The sequence below is a fragment of the Drosophila kikkawai genome, chromosome 2L (assembly GCF_030179895.1).
Source record: "Drosophila kikkawai strain 14028-0561.14 chromosome 2L, DkikHiC1v2, whole genome shotgun sequence".
Lineage (NCBI taxonomy): Eukaryota > Metazoa > Arthropoda > Insecta > Diptera > Drosophilidae > Drosophila > Drosophila kikkawai.
The window spans coordinates 21,207,937-21,232,334 of record NC_091728.1 but is presented as its reverse complement, the minus strand read 5'-3'; the positions used below and the strand labels follow the sequence as shown (position 1 = coordinate 21,232,334).

At 39.2% G+C, this 24,398-nt stretch overlaps 4 protein-coding genes across 15 annotated transcripts in view; all 4 read left to right on the top strand.

Moving 5' to 3' along the window:
* Positions 1-2,565, top strand: part of Ndae1 (Na[+]-driven anion exchanger 1) — a 38,050-nt gene extending 35,485 nt beyond the window's left edge. For 9 of the 12 annotated variants that reach the window (XM_017164142.3, XM_070287122.1, XM_017164139.3 and 6 more), the window contains 2 exons: positions 129-379; positions 957-1,878. In XM_017164142.3, the coding sequence (XP_017019631.1) occupies positions 129-379; positions 957-1,173 (468 nt within the window). In that variant the 3' untranslated portion in view covers positions 1,174-1,878. Of the gene's footprint in view, positions 1-128; positions 380-956; positions 1,879-2,299 lie in introns of those variants that run through there. The other 3 variants (XM_017164144.3, XM_017164148.3, XM_041775894.2) reach the window with 3 other exon arrangements.
* A 546-nt stretch (positions 2,566-3,111) lies between these two features.
* On the top strand, positions 3,112-5,800 carry mEFG1 (mitochondrial translation elongation factor G 1). Its single transcript, XM_017164171.3, has 4 exons — positions 3,112-3,265; positions 3,356-5,030; positions 5,087-5,432; positions 5,497-5,800. Exons 1-4 carry the CDS (start codon positions 3,194-3,196, stop codon positions 5,639-5,641), a joined length of 2,238 nt encoding a protein of 745 aa, XP_017019660.1. The 5' UTR covers positions 3,112-3,193; the 3' UTR covers positions 5,642-5,800.
* A 345-nt stretch (positions 5,801-6,145) lies between these two features.
* LOC108072853 (solute carrier family 66 member 2) lies at positions 6,146-24,147 on the top strand. The gene is made up of 6 exons (XM_017164168.3): positions 6,146-7,277; positions 18,464-18,594; positions 18,669-18,782; positions 20,817-20,981; positions 21,058-21,212; positions 21,298-24,147. Exons 1-6 carry the CDS (start codon positions 7,075-7,077, stop codon positions 21,379-21,381), a joined length of 852 nt encoding a protein of 283 aa, XP_017019657.2. The 5' UTR covers positions 6,146-7,074; the 3' UTR covers positions 21,382-24,147.
* LOC138927951 (uncharacterized) lies at positions 21,595-24,147 on the top strand. Its single transcript, XM_070283507.1, has one exon. It carries the CDS (start codon positions 21,595-21,597, stop codon positions 23,047-23,049), a length of 1,455 nt encoding a protein of 484 aa, XP_070139608.1. The 3' UTR covers positions 23,050-24,147.
* Positions 24,148-24,398: the final 251 nt, after the last annotated feature.

The following is a 24,398-nucleotide window of genomic DNA, read 5'->3' as shown; positions in this document are numbered from 1 at the left end:
TTTTGCTTATGCGCCTCTCTTCCACCTATGCAACATTAGACCTTTAGATATGCTATATCTATCCCCTCTTTCCGAGCTAATTTTGGTCCCAAAAACTATGCAACTATGTGCCAATTCTTACATTGAAGGACAATCACCATCAGCATCCCCCGGGAGCTGGTACTGGGCCCAACTACAATGCCAACCAGTCGGGTCCCACCACCATTCACATTCCCCTTTCGGGAAGTAAACCCAGCAGTGGGAGCAACAATGGACCCACAGTGAACATTCCCCAGGATCGGTCTACAGTCTGGCAGCAGATCAGCAAGGATGGCAATGGGATCTCGGATCAACTGATCATTCCGGTCACCGTTAAAGTTCGTCAAATCAATGGCAACCAGTAAGTGTGTTCAGAGTATAGAGAGAGTCCCCTTCCTCAGGCATTCATACATGAAACACATCATTCTTTTCATGAAGGGCTAGAATCTTTTCATGCTTTTCTGTACATAAAACTCTTTATCCCTTCTTTCCTATGCTCAATAATCTAGTCATAATTTGCAGTCCAAATTGGGTATTATCTTTATTATAAAATTAAAGGCTCGCTTGCTTAGAAAGATTAAATAAGAAAATGATATACTCCAAGGATAATTATTTCATATAACTAATTTTCCTAAATTATAAAGGCCCAGAGCTACTTGATCTTAAAAATGTATAAAAAAAATGAACATATTTCTAGAAAAAGATTTTAAAATCATTGAAAGTCCACATATGTGGATTACAAAATCATCATAATTATACATAGTTCACTTAACAGCATTTTTAATTTTGTACTTTTTCAATTAAAAACAAATTCATAAACATTTTATTTTAATTTATTTATTAATTTGTATTATTTTAATTATATAATTATTTTTAAAAATATATTAAATCATTCATGCTCGTCTTCGCATTCCCCTCATGCCTCCAACTCTCAACAGTGCGCCCCCGAATGCCACTCTCTCGCCACGCCTTTCGCCCATGCACGAGGCGGATGAGTACAGTGAAGCCATGACGAATCCGGCGGGAGCACAGCAGCAGCCGCAGCAGCCGCAGCAGCAGCCCCAACAGATAAGCAATTGCAAGGAGGCAGCGGCCAGGCTTGAAGGATCCTCCTCCTCCCAGGTGCCGGGCCCGGCCAACATAACGCCCGTCTAAGGAGGATCCAGATCCAGATCCAAATCCAAATCCAAGCGGAACAAAAGCACAAAGAACCCACGCACAGCCACACACATCTATATGTATTTGTAGTTGGTCATTCACAGCCGCCGTATCATAATCTCTATTTACTATATGTATCTCTAATATCGTAGTAGTTTTTCCAGAGGACGATTTGTAGGTGTGCCAGTAGAGGGTTGTTTGCATTTGAGTTTTTTTTTTGGGCTCAGGTACCAGTTATATACAAGTATTACTTATTTAATAACGACAACCAAAAACCACTCCAAATATACACTTTTGAAACGAATTTTATAGAGTCAATTCCGAAGACAAAGACAAAGACTAGGGTAGCGAGAAGAAGCCACAGAACAGAATCTCCATCGGTAAGCCGATGTTTTTCCAACTACACAATTCCCATTCCCTGACTTTGACTTGGTTAGCTATATGTGGGGTTTATATTGAACTGTGATCTGATGGGATATATCTTGGGGGGCGCGGGTTGTTTAAGAAGGGGAGTATCATTTAGCCTAGCCAAGACAAAGCTGTAAACAATTTGTATTATATTTTATGCCTAACACTAAGTTTGAAACCAAACACACACACCTTAACCAAAACAAACACAAGTAAAATATACAAAATATATATACAAAAATATAACAAATATTAAATAAATTGCTAAACAAAAAAAGAAAACAAAAAACTGAATCCCTCTATCTTTCATTTTGTTACTTTGGTATTTTGCATCGTTCGTTCTCAGTGTATTTTGTGAATAGTTGTGAGTGTGTTGAGTGTGGCACCTACTGCTCCCAAATCTATATCTCTGAACGTTCATATAAATAGCACCAAATCCGTTCATAATGATTGCGAAACAGAGTTTGAAGTTTCAAAATTTATAGATTTTAAAATGTAAATAAATGCAACTATTTTTGATACTCTTCAAACTCTGTTTTCAAAAAATCAAAGCCTTCATAGCTCTATTAGCATCGTGTTAGACGTCTGTATTGTGCATCTTTACATATTTCCCTGATTTAAGCTGTACGTAAATAGATAAGAGTCAGTCTAGGTTATTATTTGGCATTCCAAATCTATGTTTTATAATTATTAATTTAAAATTTCACCATTGCAGAACCCAAAATTTAATACGTCGAAGCAATTGTGGCGTGGATATCTTACACCAACAGAAACATCCGTTTGAGTCAATGATTTAACTACATTTTTAGCATAAATTCGTGTACCTGTATAACAATTATGTATATCTGTGTGTGTCTATAATCCATATTAAAACCCATGATGTCTGTATGTACCACCAACCGTCCCATTTTGCGTATATAAAACATCCGAAATGTGCGATGTGGCACAACAAATGAATTGCCTGTCAACATATCAAAGAGATAACTCCGAAAACCAATCTTGTAATCGTATTACCTCCCTACTAAAGGAATTTGTTGAAATATAAATGTAATATATACAATAAAGTTTAATTATTTTGAGAGGGGAAGTGCTTGGTTTTAATTGTTTAATTTAAGGTGAGATGTATAACAAAAATATTGATTCTTTGTCTATGAAAAAATTGATGAAATTTCATAAATTAATATAAAATATAAGATAAATATAATATAATAATATAAATAAAATATAAAGCTTCTTTTTGCATATTTAGTTAGTAGGTAATAATAATAAAGGGTTCAAAAAAAATTAAAATATATTTTTTTCTTGGTAAGATTTCTTGGATCATTTTCCAATTATTTAAAATAATTATTTGCATTCAAAGAAATTTAAATTTAAATAATGATTATCTTTAATTTTTAATTAAAAGTACACTTAATACTTTGCAAACAAACCTATTTGAAATTAACGGTATTATATGCAGCCCTATTATTATTTCCTTATTTAGTATATTTGAAGCCACATGATGGTATATTTTGGCGGTCTCCGCACTGGTCACACTGGTTTGGTAACTGTCCCCTCGTGCGCGTGTTTTTTAATTAAATCCAGATTTATTAATTAAAAACTAGCCAGGATGTCGCTAATTACACGATTGCTGACCGGGAACCATGCCCTGCGCGTAAGGGCATTGGAAACTCTGGGCAAAGTAAGTTGAACAAAGAAAAACGAGCCAAAAACCAACGGCTCGTTATGTAATTGTAAGAAAAGCAAATAAAATTAATATATTACCTTGCAGGCCGGCTACAGCTCGCATGCCAAGTTCTCGGAGCACAAGCCGATCGAGAAGATCCGAAATATAGGCATATCGGCGCATATAGACAGTGGTAAGACGACTCTGACGGAGAGGATACTCTTCTACACGGGCCGGATTGCTGAGATGCACGAGGTGCGGGGCAAGGACAATGTCGGTGCCACCATGGACAGCATGGAGCTGGAGCGGCAGCGCGGCATCACCATCCAGTCGGCGGCCACCTACACCCTGTGGAAGGACACCAATATCAATATCATTGATACACCGGGACATGTGGACTTTACCGTGGAAGTGGAGCGTGCTCTTCGCGTTCTAGACGGCGCCGTGCTGGTTCTTTGCGCCGTCGGTGGAGTTCAGAGCCAAACCCTGACCGTCAACAGGCAGATGAAGCGATACAATGTCCCGTGTCTGGCTTTTATCAACAAACTGGATCGCCTGGGCTCGAATCCCTACAGAGTCCTGTCGCAAATGAGGTCCAAAATGAATCATAATGCTGCGTTTATCCAACTGCCCATTGGGGTGGAGAGCAACTGCAAGGGAATTGTGGATTTGGTAAGGGAACGTGCCATATATTTCGACGGCGAACATGGCATGAATGTGCGGCTGGACGAAATCCCTCAGGATATGCGTGTGGAGAGCCAGGAGAGGAGGCAGGAACTCATTGAGCATCTCTCCAATGCCGATGACACGTTCGGGGAGTTCTTCCTGGAGGAGAAACCCTTCACGGAGGATGACATGAGAGCTGCCTTGCGGCGAACCTGCATCAAAAGGACCTTTACGCCGGTGTTGGTGGGAACTGCCCTGAAAAACAAGGGTGTTCAGCCCCTGCTGGACGCTGTACTGGATTACCTGCCCCATCCCGGAGAGGTGGAGAATCTGGGCTTCATCGAAAAGGAGGGACAAGAACCAGAGAAGATAGTCTTGAACCCGGCTCGCGATGGCAAGGATTCGTTTGTGGGCTTGGCCTTCAAACTGGAAGCGGGACGATTTGGACAACTGACCTACCTCAGGTGCTACCAGGGTGTGCTAAAGAAGGGCGACAACATCTTCAATGCTCGCACCAACAAGAAGGTGCGTATCGCTCGCCTCGTTCGCCTTCACTCCAACCAAATGGAGGATGTCAACGAGGTCTATGCCGGCGATATTTTCGCTCTATTTGGAGTGGATTGCGCCTCTGGTGACACCTTCACTACCAATCCCAAGGACAATCTGGCCATGGAATCCATTTTTGTGCCAGAACCTGTGGTTTCAATGGCCATCAAACCAAACAACTCCAAGGACAGGGATAACTTCTCAAAGGCCATTGCGAGATTCACCAAAGAGGATCCCACCTTCCACTTCTTTTTCGATAACGATGTCAAGGAAACCCTTGTCTCTGGAATGGGTGAACTGCACTTGGAGATCTATGCCCAGCGTATGGAGAGGGAGTACGGCTGCCCAGTGACGCTGGGTAAGCCTAAGGTGGCATTTAGGGAGACGCTGGTTGGACCCTGTGAGTTTGATTATCTGCATAAGAAACAGTCTGGAGGATCGGGTCAATATGCCAGAATTATTGGAGTCATGGAGCCACTGCCGCCCAATCAAAATACCCTCCTGGAGTTTGTGGACGAAACTGTGGGCACAAATGTGCCAAAACAATTTGTGCCTGGCGTGGAAAAGGGTGAGTACTTCAATATTTTGAATTTTATTTTGAGACTTAACTTTTATGCTTTTTAGGCTACCGAGAAATGGCTGAGAAGGGTATGCTCTCGGGCCACAAGCTATCTGGCATTCGGTTCCGCCTTCAGGATGGTGGTCACCACATCGTGGACTCCAGTGAGCTGGCCTTCATGTTGGCCGCCCATGGAGCCATCAAGGATGTCTTCCAAAATGGCAGCTGGCAGATCTTGGAACCCATTATGCTGGTGGAAGTCACCGCTCCCGAGGAGTTCCAGGGCGCTGTGATGGGTCATCTGAGCAAGAGGCATGGCATTATCACCGGCACAGAGGGAACCGAAGGCTGGTTCACGGTCTATGCTGAGGTGCCTCTCAATGATATGTTTGGCTATGCCGGCGAGCTGAGGTGAGGGGATAAAGTAAAGTTTAAATCACAATTATATTAATTGATATTTTGTTGTGTTTTTCAGATCGAGTACCCAGGGCAAGGGTGAGTTCACCATGGAGTACTCTCGGTACTCGCCCTGCCTTCCAGATATCCAAGAACAGATCGTCCGCCAATACCAAGAAACTCAAGGCTTGGCCCAGCCAGACAAGAAGAAGAAGAAGAACTAAATCATTTTTGTATAGTTATAGTTTTAAGCAACATCCCCCAGTTACCATCTCTATTTTTGCTTAGTTAAATTTTATTTCATTTAAAAAACAATCTTCAGTTTTCACTGTGATAAATGCGACTTGTACAGTTTTTGTATAATAAAAGAAGACGAAACAAGAGTTGAAGCATATTTAAAAAATATGAAGTGGATTTTGGTCAAAATTTGGAATATATTTCACGAAATTCCTCTTTTCTATTTTAAAAAGTGCGCATTTCGAAACTATCTACGGTCATACTTAATTGCAAACTATCGCAATATCAGTATTTGGGAAAAAGTCACGGTATATATTTATTTTTAATTAAAAAATACCGATTGTTGTTTTTATATTTACTGAAATATTTAGTTTCTTAACTTTTTCTGGAAATCCGCTGATTATCCGATGAAAATTGGAATTCTGGATTTTTTAGGAAATTTCAACTTGTTGGGATTTTTTAGGTTGAATGCAACATTTTCATCTGCCACACTGTTTTCCCTATTTCAATAACAAACAAAACAAAATTTCCTTGCGAGCGGTTGTTCCGCGGACGGTTTTTCCCCAAAACTCGCAGAAAATATGCCAGCACAGGCGAGATAAAAGGAAAACGCTCACCAGGAACACGGCGCCGGAAGACGGACGGAAAAGCAGACGCAGACAACGCGGCGAAACGAAAACAATTAGTGACCGAATTATAGTATTTCGTAAATTTTCCGGATCCGACAGCAAATTTAACTCAATTAAAAGGCAGCGAGGAAAATGCAGAGAACACAAATAAAATGCAAGTGATGTTGTTGTGTTTGCGTGGAAATGGAGCGAATTGTCATAGCACCGTTTTTCTTGTTCCGAGTTTTCCGCTGCCAGAAAAGTGTGCGCAGGAAAATTGCTGACAATTCATAGAAAGGCAACCAAAAGGAAAATACGAGAGGGGCGCGCGCGTTTTTCGGGGAAAATTCAATACAAAACGCGGAAAGCCAAAAGAAAAACAGCAACAACAAAATTGCAAATCACAAAACACACGAAAAATAAAAGAAAAAGAGAGAGAGAGAAAAATAAATATCTAACGCACGTCGTCTACCTGTGTCTGTGTGTGATTGTGGGTGTGCGGCTTTCAAGTGTGTGCGTGTGCAAAAGAAAAAGATCAACGCGAGCCAACGGCAACAACAACACACAGCTGACTTCCTCTTCTTTACCTTCCTGCTTACACTGTTCGAAAAAATAATGCAAAACAACGACAACTTCCAAAACGCCGGCTTCTTAATAACCAACACTAGTCAACAACTAAAACAAAATTAATTAATATAAATAAATAAACAAAACATATCCGTCACTCGAAACAATATAACAACGTCATTTGACAGAAAAATACAAAAATAAAATCATATAGTCCGGCAAAAGGTTCCAAGAAATCAATATAAATGGATTGGATCATCAACGATGAGATGGGCCTCACCGTGGGCCATGTGGTCGGCTGGGCCGCCGCATCTGCCATGGTAATCGGAGGCGTCATCCCGTACGTGCCGCAGTATATCGAGATCAAGAAGACGCAGGATGCGGATGGATTCTCGCTATATGTGTGCCTCGCCCTGCTGGTCGCCAACTCGCTGAGAATACTTTTCTGGTAAGTTTATAAATTCGAACGTCCAAATACCTGGGAGATATTAGATAAAAATTGCAGCAGAGGTTGCTTGAATATATACAACATTAAAATTAAAAATTACAAAAAATTCTCACTTGAAAATGTCCAAAACCCTTAAAGAAAATAAGTGAAAGTTGAATCACAGATTGCTTGAATTTACTTTTATACAAAATCTTTTAGGAAAATTAAATTTCTGATGTGTATAGAAAGAGGCTATAGAAAAGTCTAAGCAATTTCAGGTTCAGTAATCCCCTGAGCTAGTATTTATTTATTTTAACAAGTTCTTAGTTTTAATTATTGCAGCGCTGATTTAAGCTAATTTTCTTTGAAGTCTTGGCCATACAATTTCGCCTTAATTTCTTTGAACAAATGAATCAATCATTAAAGAAAATAAACAATATTGCAGATGATTCGTTCTCTTTGATTTTAAAGATCTTAGAAAATAGTGGTTCATGATGTAATTCAAATAAGTTTTTCAACAACAAACTTTTCTATAAATATACAAATGTACCTAGGAATGCATACCTAAATCATAGATAAAATAACAAATAGTACAAATGTACCTATTTTTTAGATATATATTCTTAAATATTCTTATATTTCTATACTTCTTATAAACTTCATTCGTTTCATACTACAACTGTCTAATCAAAACTATTATATGTATATAATTAAAAGTAAAAATTAGATACAAGACAGATCTTTTTAGGTACCTGAAATACCTGCAAAATCGCACTCCCTACATTCTTACCTGGTGAGATGACTAAACCCCTCTCTCTGCAAACACCTCGTATCTCCGCTTATCTGGGGGGTTATACAAACGGGGCTTATCGCCCGGAATTCTCTCGTGGCCTGTCGCGACTTTTTTACGGCTGGCCACCTCTTGAGACCACCCCCTGTCTGGGGTATAGCTTTGTCATGATTTCTGGCCGATTTCACAGACCATAGATCGCCCTGAAAATCGTCCAAGGACTGTTGGACTGGCATTTTATCTTTATTATGTGTTGCCAGCGATATGATATTTGGGCACAATGTCATCGATAATCGCTATTTTCGCTCGGGTTTATGACAATCAATGGGAAGATTTATCAGCTCTCATGCTGATTGGGAAAAATGATTCCTGGGGGAACTGATGTTTTCAGGGGGATCCATGATTGATAAGGAATTTACCCATATAACGCAATCTAAATGTTTTTTATGACCGAAGCCAATAGCGTTAGTTACTACAAGTCATGATGCTAATTTCATAAACAACGCCTGATTTTTCATGGTGCTTTGTTTAATATTTCAGGGTATATTTTCATTTTTTTAGTAGTTATTTGACACGTGTTTTTATTTATAAATCTCAAATAAAGAATGCAAACCCAATGGTACTTATTTATGTAAAATTACTCGCATTTTTACTGGCATTTCTGCCAATCATAAAAAGTTGATTCATCATTTAGTAGGAGGCGGAATCGAATTTAATGAAATAAATTTTTAATTCAATTTGAGTGAATGCGCAAAATAGCTTTCAAAATGTCACAATGCCATTGAAACCAGCTGAAACTGCTTTATCAGCGAAATAAACAAATATTAAATTGAATGTATGCCTCTGAAAATGATTGAAATGTTATTATTTGTTTATTGGGAACACACTTTGATATTCAAAAGAATCAAAAACTCATGGAATTTGACCCACCTGATTCCGCTTATACTTTTTGTAAGGCTAGCAACTCCAGCTTAAGACCCCCAGGGTCAACTTCTTTTGCCCAGCTGGTTTCTGTATGCTGACGTTTTTTGTTGCTTATGAGTTGTTTGAATGGCAACGCTTACGCTTCCTATAAATAAAATATTAACAAGACAAGAGTGAAATGTGAACGCATAAAAAATACAAGGAGCAACTGGTGGCCCTCGTCTCTAGCAACGCCGTCAATTTGTCTGGCCAATCAATAAATGAATTATTTAGTTTGAAACTGTTGCCGGCGAGTAAAGTGAATCAGCTGTGTGCAACGCGGCCCAATAATCCCAATATACCATATTTTTTCTATATATATATATATAGACGTTTACGACTTCATGGAGAATTCATTGTGGGGAGGCGTTTATTTCGACACGCGATGAGTTTCAATGGGTTTTTGTGAAGTAAAAACTACCCAGGAGGCCCGATTTAAGGGCTAGAACAATGAAAGGAAGTCGTAATTAATTTATTCATTCATGCCATTAGGAAGTGCATTCGGTAATTTGTTATTTTCTTGGGCCAAGATAATTATTATTATTATTCCGACTAATCGCGGCTATATAGATATAGTCACCCACTCACGTGTTTCCTTCCTGTAGTTAATTGCAACTGCAATTTGAGAAAAACAAAATGCACAGACAACTTACACTATTTAAATGTTTTTGTTGCCTAGACAAGCGATTTTGCCTCGTACAGCAATTGCAATTAATTATTAAATGTGCTAGAAATATAAGCTCGTATATACACACAAGTTACACACACGTACGTAGAGGTTACTCTCGAGGGAAAAACTTTCCGGACAAAGAGAGCAAGATAGTGTACCGAATGACACATCCCCCAGTCTTCATTATAAATAATTGTCAGTGTGCCTGCCTTTGTTGCCGATCGTGAATATACATATATATGCATATTTAACAAAGATTAAATCATGATTCGTTTTCACTTGTCGTCAATAATAACCAAAATATATATTCATATTATTTATGGGATAACTGAGAGAACCCCAAAGTGACCCTTGAGCATTCTGTATGAGCTCATTCATTGAAATTTTCGCTTGTTAAATATTTTGGTTGCTTAAAATCGTATTTATTTTTAGTTTGTAGTTGACTTTTATGATTAGGTTTTTGGAATTCCTTTTTTTTTAAAGCTCTTGAGTGTCGCAAATGGGTTGTACAATTTTTTTGAGATACACATTCGGTGATTAATATTTATTTTAACTCAATTTTGAGTCCTCATTGACTGAAAAACCTCCAAATTATAACTTTAAAATGGGTATAATAATATTAAATATATATAATGTTATAAACATATAACAAAATCATGTTCATTTCAATATAAACTCATTTATAATTCGTTAAATACTTGTTTTAATTATTAAATGCCTAGCAAAAGTCCCCAAGCTGTTTGATATACCCAACTTTCATTTAATTAACCAATAAAAAGTAGCTCAATGTTGGTGTTAGATCTGGTTTCTTATAAATATATCAGACTAATATATGTATATTCACCAAACTGTAGCTTATGTATTTTCCCAGAGTCAACAAAGCGGAGTCAGGTTTCCCCCAAAAAGGTTTTCTCGGCAAAAAATTATGACTCAATCGAGAGTTGGTCAGGTCAGTGGGGCGTGACTATACAAGTCTGCGGCTTGGACTAGAAAATGAATTATAATTTACACTTTCATTCGCCGCATATAACAATAGATATGCGTTATATAGTATACAAGCTGTTAGCTCTACTCAGTCCTAGTCATTTCTATATTTGTAATTTTCAACCCAACATTTGCTCAAATATTTACACAATTTGTCAGTGACTAGGAGGCGTTCACACTTAACAAAATTAACAAAATTGAGGCATTGTTCGACTGTAATTAAAGCTCTAACTATACAAAATGTATTAAATATTATTTGAGCTTAGGAAGGCATTTATTTAAATTATTGCAAAACTTATGCCAACCAAATGGTATTAAAATTATTTAGCAAAACTTTTCATATTACAACACAACACGAGGGGCAAAGTGAGAGGTTAATTTTGAGAACTTGGGTTCATTGAACTTGTATATTTCAACACTCACATGGCAATCAAGTTTCAGAGGGAGCCAGGGCCTTAAAAGTTGAGCAATCCCAAAAAGTAATAATGTGGAAAATGGCTGACTAATTGGATTCTTCTGTTTGAAAGTTAATGAAAAATTATGACGAAAGTCTATTATTAAGAACAACACTTGAAGAAACATTTAATTTAATAAGTAAGTGATAAAAATAAAACAGAAACTAATATAAAAGTCTTTAAAAGTAAAGTTTTATTCGAATTACTCGTTTGTTCCTTTGAATTTTATTTGCCAGCAAAACAACCAATTTTCTTAATTATTTCGAGTCGAAATTCTTTACACAATCACTTCCCGTTGTGATAAGCTTTGTGAACACCAAACTGAATATAGAATAGAGGCGTTGGGTTCCCTCTGGCTATCTGTAATGACACTTCCCATGCAATCTAGTTGCTAGTATCGCCTCATTCCCCGTCCAAGTTGACTTCTACTACTTGGGTTTTGTTATTCCTGAAAGAGCTCTTGCTGTTATCAGTACCATTGTACTAGGGAACCAAGATAGCCCAAGTCTCGCCATCAGGCGACTGACTGTGGCTACTCCAACCAATTAATTTGTTTACGTAAAACTTATCAAAAGTAGTCGCTACTCCATACGTAATCCCTTTGAGATATGCCAAGCAAGATAATACATTTTTAATAGATATGATTGTGGGTAATATCTACAAATGACATTATTTCGTAATTTATAATTTGCTTATCACTTAAATGGCCAAAAAAAAAAGAAAGAATGAAGGCACTTTCTAATCTAATCAAACATTTTCAATAAATTATTAAGCAAGTTACCAACTTTCATTCACATTTATTTATACAAGATTGGCCCACTTTCCTTGGGCATTCATTATTAATACTTGCCCGGAAAAAAAGGAAAGAAAAAAGAATAATTTCCAAAAGCAAACACACTTTTGTTGGACAGTTTCTCGCCGAAGGTCAAGGTTTGTGGGTGGCAAGCAGGCGGCTTTTGTGGGAGGGAATATTCCAATTAATTTTCGGCGGGGTACTCTCCCTTATATACATATATATGTATATTTGCTGACCAACAAACCTTGCCTGCGTATGGGCCCATAAATGTTTACGGTTTATTTTTTGTTGCTTATTTTCGCATCGCATGCAAATTAGATTTTTAGAAACTGGTTACGACCGCTGGCCTGAAGTCGCTGTGGTTTCTGATGATGATGTTGTTCCCTGTTCCCGGCGTTCTGGTTTTTATAGTTGATTTTTTTGTTTTTTCCCATTTTGGCTTTTTGTTTATAGCAACGACATTGCACTTGATTCGTCGATGTTGATGTTGAAATGTTGTCCGGGTGGCTGGCAACTTGATTGTGACGGAGGAGGATTTATAATTTCAATGTATGAAAAGTTGTTTTGGCACGAGTTTTGCTTGTTAACTTTAAAGAGCACTTGAAATTTAAGTTGGATTTGCTAGAGCAAAGTTTATGTAATTATTTCCAGGAAGTGAAAAAGTTCTGCGTTGAGAAAATAAGTTTAAGAGCCTTTAGCGAAAAGTTGAAATAATAAAATAAACTTACAAAGTTAGAAAAGGGTGCCTATAATATCTCTGACAAAGTTTATTAAACATTTAATAATAAAAACAATTTTAATGAGTTTATAACTTATTAGTATCAGCACATTGAGAGGGGCTAGGCATTAACCTTTTTTTGACGCGACATTTCATATAAACAGAATAACAGTTTGCATTGGAATTAACTGGTTGGCAAGTCATTTATAAGCTTGCTTAAACACTTAAAAGTTTAGCAGTAACTAAGTGGAGATAATGGGCCAGTGGAAATGCGTCTTCCAACTAACATTAGGCCACAATTTTCTACAATCACTCCCACAATTAATCGCCCTAATTGTGAGCTCATCCGAGCACCCGAAACTCTCTATTTAATTGAGCCAATTATCAGTTTCCGTTTCTCTTGGGATTGGGTGACCCCAAGAGGTTATCTGGGCGCATTACATAGAGTAGTTTTCAAGCAGCCATTATGGATGCCTAAGCCGATTTGGCATTATCTCAATAGCCTGCGTTTCGTTTCAGGCCAAAGTTTTGCTTTTAATGTGAGAGAACCAGGCGGACTGATAACCTGGGTGCGGTTAGAGCCCTAAAAGGTCAGCCAACTCGCGTCTTATCTGCTAAATAAATGAATTTGAGCTTAAAGATTTTTGCGTAATTAAAAGGAGAGAGAGAAAGCGCCAAGTGCCGTCCACGCCATATTCCGTGCTGTGGGACAATCCCTAAAAATGTCGGTCACAGGTGCGGAAAGGACAGACAATTAAAGCACTCTCCGAAAACGTTAATCTTTAGCCTTTGTTGAGCTTTATGCCGGAGACGTTGCCCTAATTGAATTTTAATGCCAAGCCAAAGTCAGGTCCCGTTTCTGAAAGAGGTTTGCTTGCCATTTTCCAGTGACCCTGGGGACTCTTAACAGATTTGTAATTTGCTGGCGATGGCAACAAATTCGCCTTATGCATCCCACAAGGTGTGTACAACTAATCGAAAAGTCTAAACAGCGCCGTCAATCGGTGTCCGTGTCCGTCTCCATGTCCGTTCAATGTTTACGGCTTTGGCCTGCTGAATGAACAATCGCAATCACTCGGTCTCGCCTCCATGATGTGGCTTCTTTGCATGCGAAAAATGTGCGACGTCGACGTTGAGTGACGCAAATGTTTGCACGAAGCCAACAGACATAGATTTCAATTTCTCAATTAGAATATAGTCTCTCTCTGGCTGCTCGGAGATAATCTGCGTGTGGTCAACTTAAAGAATATTAAATTTCATAGGTTGTGGCATTGCTTTAATATTTTATGTGCCCGAAAAAGCAGAGTTCATTGATTTCTTAGAACGGCTTTTGGGTATAAGAGGCTTTATATAACTTTTGAGAGGCTTATTTTAAGCCTTTTGGGTGCTTTCAAGGGGCACTTAAGTAGTATTAAAAGTTAGTGAATTTGTTTATGTTTGATTGGAGGGGAAACCTGGGAGAAAATAAATAAAGTTTTAGTATGACTGTAGTTTTCTGTATAACAGTTTATGATAAGAAGTCTTGAGTCAGTATAAACAGCTCTGCATTTTAAATCACCTTCTGTATAAATTAATAATTTTTCCTCAAATATGCTTTTTTGTATACTAGTTTATTATAGTAAAAAATGTAGTATAACAGTTTTTAAAGTTCCTTAGTTATTTATTTTAATTTCTAAAATATATTTTTTACACATTTGTAACCCCACAAAATGACATTTATCAGCCTGATGGTTTAAGTACTAATTCATTACAGTATAAAATGTAGTATAACAGTTTTTAAAGTTGCTTAGTTTTTTTTTCTAATTTCTAATATAGATTTTTAAGCTTTAAGCTAACCCCACAAAATAGCATTTACCAGTCTGCCAAAAATCTTTTTCATATGTGACATCCGCAAAAAATAATCCCAAACTATCGACATAATCTTCTCGACCAACCCAAACCCTCCCACGACAGTTTACCACCACATATCGATTATTTTTCACGCATAAGTTACGATAGCACAGCGCTGGAGCTCCATCCATTCCACCATTTAATCTCAGGCTCTGTTAGAAAAGCGCGAAATAAAAATAAAAAGTTGAAAACAACAGTATCACGCTTGGCTGCTCGACTTCGAGAAGCAGCTGTGTGGCATTGACACATTTTCCGGCAAGCCTTTAAGGCGCATGACTTTCAATCACTTGTGATAAGCAGCTCGATGGATATTGCACCCGAGCCACTGCTGGCAATAAAATTGCGGTAGGTCTTGGACGGAGAGTAAAAATTAAATGCAAATCGGAAAGAGGCTTTACTTAGTCAGCTCAAAAGTTGTGTATGCTCCCCCCTTATCTGCAGAGACATAAATAATTCGATAATGTGTGTATATCTGGCTTCCAGCTCATATGCAAATCAGCAAATTGTTTTCCTTTGCCTCTGGATGGAGGATGCCTTTTATATATATTGTATTCCCAGGCCTCGCTCACTCGCTTTGTCTTTTCAATTGTGGCATTTCCTGTGTCCTTTTTGTTCCTCCATCTTTTCTCCTATGACTTTGTGTGCTCTTGACTTCGTTTCCGCTTTTCTGGGGAGGCGTAGATTGGAATGAAGTGTTGTTTTCCCCCGGCTAAAGTCACCCACAGCGTTTCTGGTCGGTTGGCATCTTTTGTTTGTGTTTACGGTTTTGGGGTTTTATGGCCTTAGAGTGCCATGTGGGACCACTCAGCTCGCATTAATTTTCATTCAGCAAATCAAATGCTATAATAAAATATTTTATGACATATTTTCTATGGATTTCTTTGGCTGGCATACCAAAGTGATTTGTATATATTTATATTTATAAAAGCCAAAAATGATATATAATCTGTCTAAAACTGTCTTCTAGTTACATCTTTTACTATTGAACCATTAGCGTTTGACAATATGACAATTTAATGACAAATACGTAAACTGAAATGTGTTAATTTGTAGCAGTAAATTCCTATTATAGATTATTTAGTAGTTGTTAGAATTCCCACCAACTTAACACACTTTCTGTGTGCTCACTTCATTGGCAATTGCCAGTCAACTGTGCCGTTGTAGTTCACTGTATCCTTTATCCCCATCAAGGTCATTTCAAAGAGCAGCTTAGCTTAGAGTGGAAAAAATCCATCTAGATTTAAGATCGACCCAGTTATGGGTATTCATCATCATCAGTGGGGCTGGCAGGCAATCCATTCCATTCACTCATTCACTCAATGGGCAATGTAAGAATTATGCTTCGCTTTGTCGGTCCTTTTTTTCTGGCTATGCTCATCAGGCGCCAACTTGTGTTTACACAATTCTCGAGGCGAGCTCACACCACACACACAGACTTACACACACACACTACGTAGTTCCGAAATAACCGGAATATACGGACTTAAGTGCTTTTGGTTCCGTTAGTTAGGAGCCCTTCACAGTGAGACTAGAGTGAGACAATGATGAGGACTTGTGTCCGCACTGAGTTTAGCCTACTTACCAGGCCTCCATGGCACGTTAAACCAAATGAAATTTGTGTTAAGCGCAATGTGTTAACCTTGGGCTAATACACAATCCCCATACAGCTGTGGACAAAATAGTAGAAAAAGCTGTCTTTAAGTTATGATTAATTTTTATTAAATTGAGTTTTATTCATTAACTTACATGGTTTCTGTACCTAAAACTTAATTACTTCTTTCTTCACATAATATTATATGAAAAGATAATCTAAAATTCCCAGTTCTATACTTCTGACTGGAACTGTTCATTATGTACAAAAAAAAAAACCCCATCCACACTTGAGTAAACATGATGCTGAAGGCTTTGCAGAATTTTAATTATGCTTAGGAACACAGGCCAGAGCTGAACAAAGTCCTCCCCCCACACGTGTATAACAGTTTACAAATTGCCTGACTTCCCTCTGGTGACTTAATTTGCCAGCCCAGACCAGACCAGACCCAGACCCTCCCCGGACAAATTCCATCAATAAAACTTTCATCAAGCCTAAGTGACATTTTTGGAGCTCACCTATTTAGTTAAATTGTTGCGGCTATTTGTACAAATTGCCATTGAAAGTGAGACCCGAATATGCAGGTGGGAAATGTGAGTGTAGTAGTTGGGAAATTGTTTACATTACAGGCTCAGGCTCAAAGCGAGCGAGCAGTGCACACGTATACAATTTTATCGATTTTTTACGACATATTTTACACGTTGAAGCGTGCAAAATGTTATGCCAGTGGGTGGAAACGGGGTGTCGGTGTGTGTTTTTTGCCAATTTAAAAGGTAAAGCCAACCATTCCGGACTAGTGACTAAGGGGAGTGCAGTTTGAGGGGTTTAGTTTTCTTTCTTTCTTTCTTTTTTTTTTACAAGTCAAGTGATGACTACAAATTGAAATGTTTGCAATGAAAATGTTAACATTGCAGAAAATTGCAGTTGTTATACAAACACAAAAAGCATTAAGCATGGCAAGTGGACTTTAGAAAGATGAGGAAAAGCCAGACCATTTTATAACTGGGCTATAAATTTGGTAACTCCTTAACAATAGATGAAAATGCTTAAACGAAAAAAGGAAAGTAGGGTTAAATATTCTGGAAAATACTTTACTGGTATTTAAAACTCCCAATTATTAAATTGCTTATTTTCAGAAAGCTATTTAATTACTTTGGAGTCTATTTCCTTATTTTTGTTACTGCGTAATATTTATCTTTTAACCCTCGCCCCATTCTGCCTCAAACTACAAATACTCTTTTGAATTTTGCTAACGAAATAGAAATGTAAATGTATTTTGCATGTCATTTAAAGGAGATTTATGTGGTGATTCGTTTACAGCCATGGAATGACATTGACTTGGCACAACTGGTAATTCAATTTCCATGCCATGCGCCCCTACCAACATGCCAAAGGAGGAGCGTAAATAACCCGCAGACCCCATCCCCCATTTGGCCATCTGATAATCGGAAGTAACGCGGAAATGTATGCTATCTGCTGGTCGTGATTGCCAACGACAGCTGTGGCTTTCAGTATAACAGTTGGGCAAACAAATCTGGGATAGGGGGAGAGACCAGCGGAATGCCCAACAAATTGTCGCATTTTTTTAATAACACTTGGGAATGACTTTTTTGCTGGTCACACAGCCAACAAACAACAAACAAATCCCCAGCAAATCTCTGGTTTGTTAGGCCTTTGTCTGGTGGCTTGCCAAATGCTCAACACGTTTCATTCATTGTCCGGGGACGAGAGACCCCCATTTCACCCACTTGGCATCTGTCAGATTTATGACAGTGACGCTTGACACAGTCCTGGGATATTGTGCGCCTCCGCTATGGGTTAAAAATATATATATATATATATATGTTATATTACACACATATATGTTACATTAAGCCCTGCTGGAGGCCCCATAATCGATTTGGTTCGTGAGTGAATTATGCTGTTGGGCGCAAACATCAATCACTTGTTGGGTCTGCCTTCAAGCACCTGTCAATTAGTAGTACTTACATTTTGGGCCAGGAAGTTGTCAGCCCGAGGGTGATAAATAATAATACCTTTTTATGCTTTCATGCCCCGTGGAATGTGGCTATTAGGTATTATAAATTACTAACGATTTCCCCTACTTATGAATACTTACGAAGAAAGGGATTCTTTTTGATGAAGTGTAAAAAAATATAAATAAAATTCTTATATATTAATTTATTATGGTATTTCAGGAATTTCTTTAATAACAAATACTACAATTTAATCCTTCTTAAATTAAGTCCGCCACACAGTATACAGTGTCACCCACACGTCAATTATAATGTCATTTTATGTTAACCTTTCTGATTGACCTTTACCCCATTTCCAATGTTCCTTGCTGCAGGTTCTCCAGCCGATACGAGCTTCCACTGCTGGTGCAGAGTGTCGTGATGAACGTGACCATGTTCCTGATGATCCATCTGTGCGTGAAGGTGAAGCGGGTTAATGCCAATAACCGTGAGCACGCCCTGCGAGGTGAGTCCCACATTGCCTGTTTTAAACTATCCTGACAGAGGATAAACATGTCAACCTATCCCTCGTTTCCACAGGCGATGAACTGCATTTGCCCAAGGTGATGACCGACACGGATACGGGAGCCTCTGTCTCCACCGAGGCGGGTGGCAGCGTCCTGAAGCGAGTTCGCTCCAGGCATTATCTCAACGGTGAGTCAACTGCAGCGATTCCTGGGGGGCTAACGTTAATTTATTGTGTCCCGACTAAGTGTTACCCAGTAAATACATTTTTTTTATTACGTTTGAATTTTTATACCCTTGCAGGGTATTATAATTTCAGTCAGAAGTTTGCAACGCAGTGAAGGAGACATTTCCGACCCTATAAAGTATATATATTCTTGATCAGCATCAACAGCCGAGTCGATATAGCCATGTCCGTCTGTCCGTCTGTCCGTCTGTCCATCTGTCCGTCTGTCTGTTTCTACGCAAACTAGTCCCTCAGTTTTAAAGCTATCTGAATGAAACTTTGCATATAGTCTTCTATATACTCTCACTGCTATATATGTCGGAACGGGCCGGATCGGACGACTATATCATATAGCTGTCATACAAATGTTCGATAAATTTTTAGAAAAAAAATTATAACTTTGCTGTTTTTCAACATTTTTGCACCATTTTTTAGATATGGCCATTTTATATTATTTCAGCATTTTGGTAAAAATTTTATGAAAATCGGACGACTAGCTGCCATAGGAACGATCGGGAAATTAATAGGAAAAAAATTATAGCTTCGTTGTTTTTCAACGTATTTTTATCTACTCTGAGATATACGTTTTTTTTATTATTTTAGAATTTTGGTATAAATTTCATAAAAATCGGGCAACTATATCATATAGCTGCCATATAAACCGATCGGTAAATGAATAAAATATGTAAAGCTGGGAATGTAAAACTGTAACTGTCAAACTGTAAACATAATAAGTATAGGTAAAATGTAATGAAACTCTGTTTTGTGAGTGTTTTCATCATTTAAATCTATAATATAAACATCAAAACCAATCTGCAAGGGTATACAAACTTCGGCGTGCCGAAGTTAGCTTCCTTTCTTGTTTTTTAAACAAAAGGTTAAGAAAGCTTTAAAGTTAGAAGTAGGGAATGCCTAAAAAATCAAAAATGTTTGAAGTTAAATATAGAAATAGATATTTTATCGGTGCGATAATTGTACATTCTGTAAAACTTAAATAAAAATAAATTAATATTTTGTATGTTTCTTTGAAAATATCCATAAACATCAATGAATTAGCTCTACGACATTTTCGGTACAACATTATATACCGATATCCCTCTTTATAAAACCTAGTTAGAAAACCCCCTCATTCCAAACTCTATCTCTCCGATACACCCATTTTAAATAGCGTTTACAAGGTATCAAAAATTTCCACTTAATTGACGGAAATTTCCTGTGTCAGTCCGTACAATAGATTGAAATAAAATATAAAAAAAAGAAGGTTGGAAAGGTCGGTGTGTAAGGGCACTGCAGTTCCACTAAACACTGACGAAATATAGGAAGCTCCACCTTCTGCTATTTTTATCATACTTTATCTTTACGAGGCGCTCGCTTGCCGTTCGCTTTTATTTCTTCTCCTTCATTACTTCTTATCAGTAAATAGAAAGCGCCCAGTAACTGGGTTAGAAGGTGGGTGTCGCGGTTAAATTGATCAATGAACAATACATATATTTGTATATATATATATATATGTATATATACAACGCCCACGTCGAAGCCAAGCTAATTATATTGGCACGCCTTGGGCTTCTCTTTGTACATGGCTTGTTGTAAATTGTGCAGCGCCTAAAAGCAGGCAAAGATAATGAAAATTGATTTCCAACTGGTTGTGCCTGCCATTTGCAGTCCCAGCTTGCTAGGTTGGTTGGTGGTCCCGGTGCCTTCTGTTTGTGGCTTCTGGCTTTGAACAATTTATAGAGCTGTAAATTGTGGGGGTCACGACCTTTGACCCCACATCTGTAGCTGGGGAAAATATTTATGCAAAGCTTGTTTGAGGATATACAAATTTGGGAAAATAGAAAGACAATTTGCAGGACTTTTCCTTATATTTTTAAAATGTATAACAGTTTACAGGCATTCGTTATTAATTTTTAAAGAATGCTTAACTAACTAACTAACTTAATTTAAAATTAAAAATTATATTTTGTATAAATTAAATCATAAATTCTCTCTTGCAGACCTAGACTTCAAATACTTTTGGAGCTGGACAGACTTCCAATCGTATCTGGACTTTATGCTCGTCGTGTGGGCCGTTGGCGCCGCTATAACATATCTAATGCTGTCCGTGCATTGGTTCATGGAGTCCATGGGCTTTGTGGCCGTCTTCACGGAGGCCATGTTGGGTAAGACCTTAGTGCGGACGCACATCATCAATCTTTCTTCACTTATTTAATTTATTTTTATACATTCTCCATCTAGGGGCGCCGCAATTTCTGCGCAATTTTAAGAATAAATCAACATATGGAATGAGCATACACATGGTGATCATGTGGACGCTCGGTGATATGTTTAAGACTGGTTACTTTATTGTTAGGAAAGCACCATCGCAGTTCTGGATCTGTGGCACGCTGCAGGTAAATATGAAATATATTTAAAGCTATATTTAATTTAATCTAATTCTTATTTCGATTCCTATTAAATTACCTTTTCCAATTCCAGGTCAGCTTGGACATAGCGATCCTCTCACAGGTGTGGTTCTACCGTAAGAATTCCAAGCCGCGCGACCTGCGACGCGGCGATTAGCAGTTTGCCCCCGAAGAACAGCCACAGCACGTCCATCCCCATGATCTACATATATCCAATTCCGAGGAGCATCAGCTATCGCTACCGGTCACCGTCAGCAGCAGTGGGGATGACCATCTACTCACAGCGCGAGCTGACGACGAGCACTTTAAGGTGCTTGACTTTGGTCAGTGCCACGATAACCGTGCGTTCCAGTATCACAATAATAACAAAATGTTGCCCAGACCAGGCGGCAGTGGCAAGAGTAAGGATGATAGCAGCATGGCCGCTGCCCTAGAGGTGGTCATTGTGCATTCACCGGCCTCCAAGGAGCAGCGACTGATCGGTGCTGGTGGTCAGGATGCAAGCAGCACATGCTGTCGAAGGAAGCAGCGTAATAATGCCACCCAAACAAGATCAGACGGTGGCGGAGGCAGTTGCTGCTGTGTGATTACAACGCATCATCACCACTGCCATTGTCATAGGCACCATCATCATTGTCACTACAGGAGCACAAAGAGAAGAGCACTGCTGCACCAGAAGAAGAGTCACCACCACCATAATCGTCATAATCAAAATCAGCACCATCCCATTAAACCTACGAATCCCAACCAAATGCTTCCAATGAACAACAACAACAAGTCTTCCTTGGACTCCAGCGAGGAGGGAATGCATCATCATCATCAGGCCATAGCCATAGAGATCGATGCGGCCAGCGAGGATTGTGAGGAGAACAACAGCAGCACGGCCACCTCCAATTTCCCCTATAAGGTGGCCAGCGAGGGTGTGAAGCCCATTATAATGGCACCTCTGCGGGAACAGCATCGTCACAGGCGGGGCTCTCTGAACTCCAACACGACCATCGAAACTGATGAGCTCTCCCACGACGAGGACGATGATGATGTGCGTATGGGTTCCCACCATTTGCCCGAAGATGAGACCCAACTAACTCAGCCGCCAAATACGAGCTCGAGCAGCTCCACGAAGCGAGGAAATCCGGCCTCTGCACCGGCGAGGAACGAATGTGTGCGGATCAAGAGGAAGAGATTCATGGCCGAAGCCGGACAGGATTACTGCAGCAGCTGCTCGAGTTCCTGTTCCTGCAGCAGCTTGGATGAGGATCATCTGGAGGGTCATCAGGTTCATGAAATGACCGTTTCTGCAGAGTGTCATGAGTGCAGGCGAGGCAGCTACTGTTCGTGTCAGAATTCCAGCTGCTGTTGCGGCTTTGGCTCCCAGGAAGAGGAGGATGAGGAGGAGGAGGAGGCTGACGATGAAGATGATGACGAAACCACAGGTCAAAGGGAAAGTTTCTGCACCGCTGCTGATCACACGATAACTCCCTCTCAGGAGGGTGAGGATATGCACAGCAGTACCCTGACACCCCTCAGCACCCACAGGTCTTCCTTTATAGATCACGCAGATCACACAATGAGGAGCGATGATAATGGTGGCGGCAACCTAACTGATGCCGATGCCTCCTCTCTGAGCCAGTCCGCCGAATACTTCTCGCTATCATCCACCGCCGGAGGAGGAGCCTCAACCTCTTATCCCATCAAGGATGAGAAGCCGAAGGATTCAAAGGAAAGGGAAGTAGTAGATACGCAGCCGTCCTGCAAACACTTGAATCCTCGCAATCCGCACAGCAGACACAAACGCGCCGCTTCTCCCGTGGATAGCTCCTTATGACGAAGTGTCTCGCTGGTCGCCTGGCCAGCCATCGATGTGAATGCCCTGCTGCAGCAGACCATAAGGAAGTCGGCTGTGCTGCAGGAGACGCCGGTACGCAGGAAATCCACTGCCAAAAAGGGAGGTCCAGCCAAGAGCGCGGAGAGTAATGATTCCTCCACGGCCACACTGACGCCCAGTGTGGTTACCGTGGCCAAGTATCCGGGACCGGGAGCGGGACTAGTGAGCACTGTGACCAGTCTGAATGGTTGCGGTACCACCTACAGCTACACCACCACCACGTCGGCCACTCCAAGCTCCAACTCGTCGGCCAGCGGCAAGAGGGGTTCCAAGTACTCGCCCGTGCCCAGCTCGGAGGCCTATCAGTGCGATCCACTGCAGCAAAGCTCGACGGAAATCATCTTATAACTCATACAAGCATACCTCTACGACCATGACTCTTATACAAACCGTATAAGTCAGGGGTTAGGATCGTTAATTAATGGAATGGAATATGTAGAAGACTCGTGCGGAAAGATGGAAGAAAAACCAAAATTTATAAAGCTGTTAATTTTGCTGTTACTCGGGGGTAACAATTATTACAAAGAAGATAAGATAAAGCAGGTCTAGTTTATATACATGTATGTACATTGTTTTTTATGTGAGATCATGCATCAACAGGTTAGCCTTTAAGTTGTAAACTAGTTTACCAACTTTAGTTTCGGACTATTTGAATTTAATGAAGAGAAAAGGGTTTCAGCTGGGGAAGGGACCAAGCCAGAAAGTTGTCACAGCCTTTAAGTTTTCCAATAAATAAGATCCACACAAAACAACATATCCACTTTGTGCGCAACCTTCCCTCAGCTCTGACCTCGAACCTTGTTCAGAATTAAAAACAAACAACAAATTGTTAGTAAATTGTCATTGTTTTTCGTACCTTAGTAACAATTAATTTCGTAGTCTTGTAAGTTCGGAAAACACCAACAAAAATCAATCTTTAATCTCGATATTATTCTTTAAAGAATTTTTAACATTATCATTTTCCTAGCAGAATTTATTAGCTAAGTTCCATAAGAATACTGATTCGAAAATAAACGAAAACCCAAGCAAAACTTATAATTTCCTTTCGTTTTTCTTTACTTTATTAGATTTTTATTTCTTTGGTATATAGCACAATTCCTAAACCTTTAGCTACATATATATTTCTAGAGATTAACTTAAAAAAAAAACCAAGCCTAAAGTGAAAATGAAGCCAAATATCTTCCTTGCAATTTTGAGATTCCGTTGAAAACGTACACACAATTTAAATATGAGATTTATTTTTAAGCCACGTCTAATTGTATTCAAAGTGCTTGAGAATATTTAAGAAA